Source organism: Tribolium madens, unplaced genomic scaffold (assembly GCF_015345945.1).
Source record: "Tribolium madens isolate multiple individuals breed KSU strain unplaced genomic scaffold, Tmad_KSU_1.1 Scaffold_97;HRSCAF=244;Tcas5.2_LG3a, whole genome shotgun sequence".
NCBI lineage: Eukaryota > Metazoa > Arthropoda > Insecta > Coleoptera > Tenebrionidae > Tribolium > Tribolium madens.
In genome coordinates, this window is record NW_025401069.1 from 11,148,458 (window position 1) to 11,160,385 (window position 11,928).

At 29.7% G+C, this 11,928-nt stretch overlaps 2 protein-coding genes across 2 annotated transcripts; both read right to left on the bottom strand.

Moving 5' to 3' along the window:
• Positions 1-2,455: 2,455 nt before the first annotated feature.
• LOC123014640 (transcription factor 21) lies at positions 2,456-5,937 on the bottom strand. Its single transcript, XM_044413849.1, has 3 exons — positions 5,851-5,937; positions 2,998-3,300; positions 2,456-2,819 (listed from the first exon to the last, which is right to left on the bottom strand). Exons 2-3 carry the CDS (start codon positions 3,280-3,282, stop codon positions 2,691-2,693), a joined length of 414 nt encoding a protein of 137 aa, XP_044269784.1. The 5' UTR covers positions 3,283-3,300; positions 5,851-5,937; the 3' UTR covers positions 2,456-2,690.
• Positions 5,938-8,393: 2,456 nt separating this feature from the next.
• Positions 8,394-11,874, bottom strand: LOC123014752. Its single transcript, XM_044414012.1, has 4 exons — positions 11,642-11,874; positions 11,492-11,593; positions 11,299-11,447; positions 8,394-8,644 (listed from the first exon to the last, which is right to left on the bottom strand). The coding sequence occupies exons 1-4, from the start codon at positions 11,825-11,827 to the stop codon at positions 8,410-8,412; spliced, it is 672 nt and encodes a 223-aa protein (XP_044269947.1). The 5' UTR covers positions 11,828-11,874; the 3' UTR covers positions 8,394-8,409.
• Positions 11,875-11,928: the final 54 nt, after the last annotated feature.

Genomic DNA, 11,928 nt, shown 5'->3' on the forward strand with positions numbered 1-11,928 from the left:
AATTGACCTGTTCGAGCATTTTTGTCAAAACAAAATATTTTCAGTATTTATAAATAAGATTACTCCATAATTTTGATGGTCTCTGTATGTAAAAATTTTACCTCCTTTTCTTAGAAACGGAAGTGGAATATAAATTGTTACTTCTAGACCAGGACATTTGGCGTCTTAAAAATCCTTTCCCAAAAGTCAACAACCGAAAAAGGCCTAAAATCCTTTAAAAATCACAAATTTTTATTCACTCCAAAAGTACAAATATCTGTAGACCACCAAAAGTTGGGTGTTTGTTTTCCCTTTTCGGTTGCTGACTTTTGGGAAAACAGCTAAATTTGTAAGATTCAACCTTCATTTTTAAGAGGCCAAATGTCCTTGTCTAGAGTAACAATTTATGTCCTATTAACGGAAAAACATGCAAACTGGGGTATTAAGAGAAATTCTTACTTTTGAAGTTTTTCTTGTTGGATCCTAAGAAAAATTGTATTTGCCCCCTTTTAACATTAATAACTATTATCGTTTATATCTACTTAACTGACGTATTTTGAAACGTGTTCAGAACACGTAATTGACAAAAATTTAAAAAAAATTATGTTTTTCTACGTCCGTTAAACGAACGATTAAAATTTATGAAAAAAAGTGCCGTAGCGGTTAATTTTTTCACTCTTTTGTGTTAAAAAAAGTGTCGGAACGTCGCATTTTTTAACGCATAAATTAATATTTTTGAAAACGCAAATTGTTCCAACGTTTCTTAGTAAGAATTGTTTAAAAAGGGTGTTGTTGCACTAAATGAATCCTTTTATTTTTTATATTTCTATAATGTGGCGGACGTACACTCAGAAAAGTGATGTGTTTGTGATTACTACATTTGTAGTAGTAATACAAGTGTAGATTTTACTAATAAAAAGTGGAGGTATAATTTACTACTACAAACAGTATGCTAAACTATATTTTTTTGAGTAAATTTTACGCAAAAATTGAATAGTAAATTCAACTGCAATGTAATTGTAGGGTTTACTACTACAATTAGTTAATTTCAATTATAACTAGAATGTAGCTGCAAGATGTACTATCACAAAATGTAAAATGTAACGGTTGTTAGATCTCCCGCTATAAATAATACAACCCCCATAGTGGTGGTGGGCCAGTAGTAAGGTCCAGTTGAAGACGCGCGATTGACAATTGATTGTGATTTGCGAAACAATAACGGTCATTTCAAGCTAATATATAAGACTTCTTAAGGGCCGTTGTCCACACTGATTATTTTAATGTAACAGTGGTGTGAAGTGCTTGTGAAATTTAGTTCAAAGTTTCAATTTGTGTTTAGAATTTTCGATTTTATATTTGAAGTGTATTTTTTCAATGATTATTATGAAGAGTTATTTAGAAGATTGGGGTCTTCAAGAGTTAATTCCGGTGTTTCATGGTAAGTAATTTTTTAGTATACCTAGTAGTATACCTATAAGAACTGCTGTAAGTGATTGATTGTTGTTATTTTTATATCACTGAAGTAGAAACCATTGGGAAAATTATATTTGAAATATACACTGTTTTAATTAGATTGTAAATATTTTATATTTTATTTTTCATAGATTTATAACCGAAGGATTTAACAAACACTTCCAAGGGTATGAAGTGACCGAAACTAATGAGATGGATGTCGTAGACATTGGCAAATTATATAGTCCTGTATTCTGTACCTTAGTTAATAAAAGAAGTTTAAATTTAGTTATTCCACCCTTTCATTTTTAAATAAACTTATTAAGTTTAAGTAGTATAATGTACCTAGTTTTWTGTTCATTAGTAATTAGGTAATTGTAAGTGTAAAATGTTGTACATATTTTAATTTATACTTAGTTCACATATTTATTTTTTGTAAATTGTACTTTTTTGTATCTGTTTTTTTAAATAAAATACCTACTAATATAATCACTGTGTATTATTATCATCTACACTACACTATAGTGATATCTACATAAAAAGAATACTACATTCTACTTTATAAAATGTAATTTATTCTTCCTTAAGTTGTTAAACTGACGCTCTCTGATAGTTGGAATTAGCGTTACATAAGGGTCTGAAATACAAAAATGTAGGTTGATTTGACACATCATATAACGTTAAATTTTGCTATATGTGCAGTGGTAAAATTTACTAAAAGAACATAACGCAAAAATAACAACTTGTAGATGTAATAATCACCAATTTACAAAAACTATTTTGTAGTGGTAAAATCTACGGCACAAAATAGTTGAGGCCTATTTCACTACTACAAGTAGTAATAGAAACTCCTTTTTCTTTGAGTGTAGAAAAAATGTTGTATGCAACTTTTTTTCAACTCGTTAAAAAGAGTGTTGCTTTACTCACACTATTTCACAATACTTATTGATACAATTTTAAGAAAGAAAAATGAGGTAATTTAAAACCGCGTAGATGATTAACTGATTAAATAAGAAACAAATGGTGCTTATTAGTCAAATATATTTACGAATTAGGTGATTTGTAAAAATATTTTTTGACAATAAATAAATATAACTAATCTACTTTGACAAAAATGCCTGTCCTCACTTCTCCGAACTGCCCCAAAAGTATCGGATTCACGCTGACACAACCTCGCTAGTAATAAATTTATAAAATGGCTTGCAATAATTTAAAATTTCTAATCTCTTCCCCTATCCATCATAGTCTCCAGCAATAAATTAGTAGTAATAGGAGACGTCTTTATCCCTGACGACAGGCTGAATCGAGAGATCGTTCCACACTTGCGTTTCCCTCTCACCACTGGCATCCCCATTCGGCTCATTCCTCTGAAAACTGTACGGCCAAGTCTGAAAAATGAGAAATCGCCGTTTTTAACTTAATTGTTTTCGCCAGCTGAGAACATTTGGCGGCATGCTCTAATTATCAACAGTGACATCCGAGATGTTTATTCAAGCGAAGTGCTTAAAGGCTCCAACATAAGCAAAATCTATTATTAAAATGCAGGAGTGATTTTTATTTGCTTACGAGTGTGAGTGGATGTTTGTGGAGGTGGTCGGGGGAGAGGGGCTGGTCCATGAGGACGGCGCGGAGGTGGGCGATGTAGCTGGTGGCGAGACGCAGAGTGTCCAGTTTGGAGAGTTTGGTGTCGGCGGGGACCCACGGAAGGGTGGTTTTTAGACGGCAGAAAGCCTTGCTGAGGACGCGCATTCGGGCGCGCTCGCGGGCGTTGGCGGCGTTGCGCTGGGGGTGGCGCGAGTCGTCGTCGTCGTCAGAGTCCTCCAGGTCGGGCGAGCGCCGGCGGCGGGGCATTGCTCATCGAAAAGCGGCCTAAAGAAACAAAAAATAAATTGCAAGGTTTAAAATTGGTAAACTTGACTTTGATTTCAGTTTTTCCAATTTATAAGAACAATAAAAATAAAATATGTTGTTTTTTTGCTGGTTTATTATTATTCTATACACCCTGTATAAAGAATTTTACCAAAACAACTAGCTGAAAATTACACTATTTCAGGCAATTCTAAGCGATTGAACTCATGTTTTTGAGTTCTAACTTGGGTTAAATCGAGTGTTTTATGTTGTTATTGTAAGTTTTAAACTCGCACTAAATTTTAGTTAAGTTATGAAAGAAATTACAAAAACATACCCAAGTGGTTTTGGTTGCATTTTTTCATTTTTTGTTGAACTAATAACAAAACATACAGAATATGTGGAATGACAATATTTATTTACATATTTAAAATAAAATAATTAAAAATGTATCAATTTATTAAACTAAAGGTGTTTAAAACTTTTCTTTTAAAGTTAGTCTAGCAGAGATACTATAAAATTTTCCAATCCTAGACATTAATAAAGTAGACGTAAAAATTTAAATATTTTTTATTTCTTATTTTTTGATAGATATTTTTAAAACACGTTGCAACTTTTGGTAAAAAGCGAGAGATTTTTTTCAGAATATTGCTGTTTTAGCCAATTGCGAGCGGTTTAGCTTATTTTTGAACTAAAAATTTACATTTTTCCAAAACAAGTACAAAGACAGTAGTCTTAATTCATAATACCTATCGCAATTTCAGCCAATTCCGAACGATTAATTTAAAAAAACTTTTTCCAAATTTGGTTTTTAGGGTCTCATTGATATACGCTAAAATTTTTGAACATTATTAAAACATCAAATTGAAGTTTATATAATCCTCTATTGCTTGCACTAGCCAAATTTAGAAATATTTATTTTTGCGTCGGCCCTAAAACTTAGGACACCCTGTACACTGAGCGGCAGAATTATGGAATAATCGTATTGAAACTAAAAATTTTTTTCTTTTGCCTACAAAAGGTCAATTTTCTTTTTAAAATATACACAATTTTCAACTTGATTTAAAAGTTTTCGCTTTTCGCTTTTTGGGTATAACGTCGTCATCTACATTTTTTTAGCCATTTCGATAGCTCTTTTAATAACACCAAAATATTAAATATTACAATATTCAAAAAAAATATTCAAAAATTAAAAAACGTAATTTTTAATATCAACAAAAAAAAACAATAAAAAAAAACAATAAAATACAATTTTAAATCAAGTTGAGAATTTTGTATTTCAAAAAAAAAGTGACCTGTTCGAGCATTTTTGCCAGAACCTAGACTCTAATAAAGTAGAAGTAGAAATTTATATATTTTTTTATTTCTTATTTTCTAATACATATTTTAAAATACGTTGCAACTTTTGGTAAAAAAGCGAGAGATTTTTCTTAGAATATTGTTGTTTAAGCTAATCTCGAGCAATTAAGCTTATTTTTGAGCTAAAAATCGATTTAAATTGAGACATTTTTTAAAAACAAGTACAAAGACAGACGTTTTATTTAATTCATAATAATTATCTATCCCAATTTCAGCCAATTTCAAACGACTAACTCGTTTTGTGGTAAGAAATCGCCTGAAATTCTTGAAGTTTTATGTTCATTGTGAGCCTAAAGTTCGTATTAAACTTCTATTTTTGAAAAAAGCATGCAAATAAGTAGGTAATTGTTTTTGTTTCAATGTATAACATTGTGCTATGAGAATTTAAAAAAGTTATTCTAGGTATTATTTTTATAACATCTACTATATGTAACTTTTTAAATCAAAAAACAAATATATTATTACTTTTGTTACATTAATAAAATACAATGTGATTTTATGTATAAAAAAATAGTGTAATACATTTATTTAAAGATATTTATTTGAATCAAAGTTACGAAAAGTTTTATCAAGAAACTGCCTGCCTTAGATTTTCATAAACTACAAGTACCTATAATTTTTTGTGTGTTCTATTTTTTCCTAATTATATTAAAAACGCTAAAATAGTTGCGTTTTTTTTTATTTTTTTTTTAATTAATTTTATAAGAAAATTGAAAAACCAAGAGTCAGTAAAAAATCAGTTCCAAATTAAATTAATGTGGAATTATGAACTGTCTCCTTTCAAAATCGAAATGATTGGTTTTTAGCTGTTGAAAATGAACGTTACATTCAAAATTTTTGTAATTTTGCTGTAATTTGTGACACATCAGTTTTGCCGAATATTTTTGTCTGATTACAATTAATCATACTTTTTTTTAAATAAGTAAATATTTTTATGAAATTTTTTCTTCATAGAGTTAACTGTATTTTTGTTACTATTTTATTGATTTATGGAATTTATTCAAATACAAAAAGGGTCTTTATACCCTTTATCTAATACAAAAGTGAGAAACAAAAAAGAAAAAATTATTTAGAAACGTTTTAAAACTCAGTTTTTTGTTTTGTTGAAAACATTTTTTTAATATTGTTTTTTAAATAATTCTCTCTACTAATTCAATCTACTACAGTGTGTTTTTTAGCCCTAAACTAAGAATGAAAAAAATAACGACTTACCTTTGTATTCTTATTCAAATTACCAATTTGTCACAGACACTCTTCCCTAAAATACCCTCTAATTCACTAATTGACTGTGAAATCAGATCAGCAAATCTAAGGCGGGATTTGACTAAAACTCCTCCCACATCCTTAGGGAACTCGAGAATCCACCAACCAAGATAAGCTTTGTAATGGTCCAGAAATAAAGTTCCGACAAATAAAGACAATACCACTAATTTTTACAAATTGAGGGAATTAGACACGACTTGAAAAATGCGTCTTCAGAGAATTAAGTTGACAGAAATTAAGATAAATTGAGCCAATTTTTAGAATAATAAAATAACTTAAGAATTGTAGTAATCATCTAAATGGTTGAAAAAGATTTAAAAATTACTATAGTCATCAAAAATAAAAATGATAGTTATAATAAAAATATTTTAAGAATTTTTAGGGGAAAAAATGATAGAAATGTTATAGATGTGGGTAAAAATGATCGTTCGTTTACCGTCGCGCAAATCGGAGTATTTAGATTTCAGTGTTTGTTTTATAACTTTTAAAAATGAAGCCGAAGAAAAAATCAGTTTGTTTTTCAAAGAAAATCAGAGTTTTTGTACCCACAATTTTTATCCTAACGATGGATTTTTATTTGTTTTCCTAAAATTAACATAAAGACACAAATATTTACAACCCTCTACAAACTGTTGAAACAATGATTATTTTTGCCTAATAAAAATTAGAGGGACCGTTTTCCTGCCCCTTGTTGCGGTCAAATGTCTCTCCACCCTCTACTTCCAAACATAAACAAATAAACCCAACAAGACCCGTGTGAAGATCTCAAAATCTCGAGTATTTAATTACAAAGGAAATCCTAACAAAACAAACTCATCCCCAAATCCGATTTCAATCCGACTTTTATGATACGTACATGAAAATTTTAACACTCTACGAAAATAGCACTCGCAGGTGGACTCTGTCAACTCATACCCAAATAGAGGGACAACTTTCGCTGACAGCTTCCGCTTAGTTTTCCACCACTAAGAGACAACTTAAATTACCCCAAATAAATCAACAATCATTCATTCGGCATTACTTTATTTATCAATCTGAATTCACAACATTGTTTTCGATCATTGGTTTACAATTTCTACAAAGAAATTGTCTTAAAAATCTAAATTTTATGTCTATTGTGAGCTTTAAGTTCGTATTAAACTTCTATTAATTTTGAAAAAAAAACATGCAAATAAGTAGGTTATTGTTTTTGTTTCAATTTATAACATTGTGTTATGAGAGTTTTAAAAAGTTATTCTATTATTTTTATTACATCTATTTATACATAATTTTTTAAATGAAAAAGCAAATATATTATATCACTTTTGTTACATTAACAAACTACAAGGTGATTTAAAAGAAACGAAATATGTTATTATTATTTAAAATAAATCATAGTTATTTATTAAACAAGACAATAAAGAAATTGTTTATCTACGAGTAAAAAAGGTCAAGTTTACGAGTAACAAAGACACGAGTGGACTTTTTCACGAGTCACTTTCACTTTATCGTCGTGTATAATATTTCGTTTTATTTTGTACTCACCTACCAGAATTTCTTGTACAAAATAAAGAACAGTAGGTAAAAATTACTTTATTTCACTTGACGATAAAAGTTTATTTTATCTAATGAAATTATTTGATAAAAGCACTCTTTAACATTGAGTACAAAATAAAAGATATTTATTTGAACAAAATTACAAGAAGTTTTATGAAAAAATAGCCTTAGAAGTAATGTTTTCATAAACTACAAATCCTTAAAAATCTTTTTTGTGTGTACTATTTTTTCCTAATTATAATAAAAATACTAAATAATAGTTACATTTTTTATTTGTTTTTACTTTTTTATAAAACACAATTGAATAACCGAGAGTCAGTGAAAAAATCAGTTCCAAATTAAATTAAAGTGCAATTATAAACTGTCTTCCTTCAAAATTTTGAAAAAATTGAAATGATCATTTTTTAGCTAATGAAGTGACGAAAATGCTAAGAACGGTATTACATTCAAAATTTTTGTAATTTTGCTCTAATATATGGCACATCAATTTTGTCGAATATTTTTGTCTGTCAGACTTTTTTTAAATAAGTACCTAAATATTTTTACGAAATTTTTTCTTCATAGAGTAAACTGTAGGTATTTTTGTTACTAGTTTATTGATTTATGGAATTTGTCTAAATTCTCTTTATCTATTACAAAAGAGAGAAACATTTACGTTCCTATAAAAATAATTTATTAAACAAAAAAAAAATATTTAGAGACATTTCAAAACTCAAGTTTTTGTTTTGTTGAAAATATTTTTTTAATATTGTTTTTTAAATCATTCTCTCTACTAATTCAATCTACTACAGTGTGTTTTTTAGCCCAAAACTAAGAATGAAAAATTTTTTTTAGCTAATGATGAAGTGACGAAAATGCTAAGAACGTTATTACATTCAAAACTTTCGCTGACAGCTTCCGCTTAGTTTTCCACCACTAAGGGACAACTTAAATTACCCCAAATAAATCAACAATCATTCATTCGGCATTACTTTATTTATCAATCAGCTCATCTACTGAATTCACAACATTGTTTTCGATCATCGATTTACAATTTCTACAAATCACTGCTGGTTTTTGGGCCAACCACGGGTTTGTGTCGAAGCTGGTCGACCTTTTGGACCGGTACGGATAGTTTTTCAGCTTTTTCGTGTCGATTCTCAAGGGACGTTCCAGACAATGACCGGAGATTCCGATCTCGTGGCGTATGTACGGGTCCTCCATCACCCTTAAAACTATCGAATTTTATTTTCGGTGAAGTAAGCACCGCATTACTGCCCGCACAACACGAAATTTTACTTTCAACCCAGTAAGTGGGGCGAAATTCACATATTTACTGCACTTGTGATATAAAATGCTTATGACAATGAACAAAATTGACTGTTTCAATCAAATTTTTTCTTTATTTTTGACTTTTTGAGCACAGAACAATGTGCACTTTTAAAGCAAGGTAAAATATTGTTTATTACCGTTCTTGTGATGAAAGCAGCATTTGCCCGATTATGGGCTTTTTGTGCGCTAAAACACCTATAGTTATTTGTATCACATGGGAAGAAAGTGTATCTATCTCCACACTTTCATCCAGTGTAATACATAGGTATAATTTTTTCAACGATCCAGTTTTACCATTAAATCTAGGAGCAATTTTTCCGTTTCTATGGGGGAGGTAAAATTTTTACCTCACTGAGAGATTGCAAACATTTTTAATATAATTTTGACAGATGGGGGAGGTAAATGGTCAATTTCTTTTCTGAAATTGGGGTGGAAAATAGTGTATTGTTCTATTACGATTCAAAGTGTCAACGGATGCAAAAATACGAGACAAAAAACTCACGAATAAAACATGGTATTTTTTCTCCAGCTAGCAATAACATGCTCATAACTATTTGAAGAAAAATATAAACTTATTTTACTTTTAAAGCTAGGATTGAAAATGAAATGAAAACTTATTTATTTTTAATTCTGAACTTAAAAATTTTTTCAAGTCACGGATTAAGAGTGAGAATTGCCGTGGTAACAAAATAAAACGCTAAAATATCTATAGTTATTTGTATCACAAGGGAAGAAAGTGTATCTATCTCCACACTTTCATCCAGTGTAATACATATAATTTTTCCTACGATTTAGTTTTGCCATTAAATCTAGCAGCAGTTTTTCCGTTTCTATGGGGGAGGTAGAATTTTTACCTCTCGGAGAGATTGGAAACATTTTTAATATAATTTTGACAGATGGAGGATATAATTGCTTAATTTCTTTTCTGAAATTAGGGTGGAAAATAGTGTATTGTTCTATTACGGTTCAAAGTGTCAGCGGATGCAAAAATACGAGACAAAAACTGACGAATAAAACATGGTATTTTTTCTCCAGCTATCAATAACATGCTCATAACTATTTAAAGAAAAATAAAAACTTATTTTACTTTTAAAGCTAGGATTGAAAATGAAATAAAAACTTATTTATTTTTAATTCTGAACTTAAAATTTTTTTCAAGTCTAGGATTAAGAGTGTGAATTGCCGTGGTAACAAAATAAAACGCTAAAATATCTATAGGTATTTGTATCACAAGGGAAGAAAGTGTATCTATCATCCAGTGTAATACATATAATTTTTCCTACGATTCAGTTTTGCCATTAAATCTAGCAGCCGTTTTTCCGTTTCTATGGGGGAGGTAAAATTTTTAGCACCCTGAGAGGTTACAAACATTTTTAATATATTTTTGACAGATGAGGGAGGTAATTGGTCAATTTCTTTTCTGAAATTAGGGTGGAAAATAGTGTATTAAGGTTAAGTGTCAGCAGATGCAAAAATACGAGACAAAAAGTCACAAATAAAACATGGTATTTTTTCTCCAGCCAACAATAACAGGCTCATAAGTCAAAACTATTTAAATTGAAATAAAAAATTATTTTATTTTTAAAGCTAGGATTGAAAATGAAATGAAAATTTATTTATTTTTAATCCTAGACTTAAAGTTAAAGTTTCAAGTCTATGTTTTAATCCGCGGGAGAAAAACTTACTTTCTGTTAGGGTCGTAGAAAAAATGTTTATTCCGTGTGAGAAATTACGTAAGTAATCTATTACTGCTGTAATGCTTTTGAGAAATAAAGACGTTTTTTGCTTTTATAAGAAAAAGTGATAATCGACAAATAGTACGTACACCTGTATGTTACATACAGTTTGTATAAAAAATAAAATATTGACTATAATTTAGTCCTAATAAAAAAATACTATTTAAACAAATACAATCAAAAAACGTATAACTGTCGAGAAACAAAGTGGATAATTCTAGGAGAATAAAAACCAAATTATCTTCCTTCAAAAATTGCACAACTGGAATTAATTCTTGTCGCTTGTGAAAAAAAAAGGTTTATTGTGCGATAACAGTCTACTTACTCTACTTGTTTCAATTTACTTTGTCAAATTTGACAGGAGACATTCTATTACTTCCACTATTTCTTCTTTTATTCTATTTCTTCTATTATTTCTACTATACTATAGATCTCTTTTAAGATACCTACCTATTTAAAAAGTCGACTTACTTTAAAATTAAAATTATAATAATAATAGTATATAAATAAATAATGTAATAAATTATAACAATAGAAATAGTGATTCAATTACTGCACTAGTGCGTGTAACGAGATAAGTAATTACTGTCCTGGCTATGTAAAATGTCATATGTAAAATGTATTATTAATTTCATGCAATAAAATCGCATATGTAATAACTTGATGTCTTACTGCACTTGTTACAAAAAAACTACTGAACCGGGTGCTAATAAAGTTTTACCGGCCCTCTGTCTAGTTGTGTGGTAAAAATTGACACATTTTATGTAAATTAGAAACTGGATCACTTTCGTTACGTAAAGAATTTCTACATTACCACATCAGAAAGTTGGGCATGTCGTATTTCGACCAATAATTGACGTAAATCAGAAAAATAGGTAGTATCGCCAATGTTGTGATGATGACCGTGGAGGCAATATAGGTCATCATTAGATTAAAATGTTTTTCTTTTTCAGCCATATTTATCTGAAACAATTTTCTAATTCAAGTATTTTGAGGTGATTTCATACGTCTATATATTCTTCAGCGACGGCAATTAATCTTCTGAAGCAGGACATGGAAATGTACCAAAGTCTCGTTGCATTGAAATAGATCCAGTGAAATTTCAAATCCTAGTGAATGAAATAGTTTCCTGTTTTTGGGGATTTTTGAATACTTACTCTTGAAACTCTTGTTTTCCACTTGGTATGGAGGGTGGTGTTGCGATGCAAGTGTTGGTAGAGGAGAATAAACGAGGATATGAGGAAAACAAGTGTGGGAATTGCGGAATAAACACTCGGTAGAAACTGTGACGAGACAAGTGCCTTTTCGATAAATTTTGCATGGTTTTCGTGAATGAAACACATTTTTAAAAATGCGTCATTTGCACTGACAGATTTTTGAAATGTCAAGCCCGGACTATCTCGACTGTCTTGATTTGAAACAAATACAAAATAAGATTCTACAA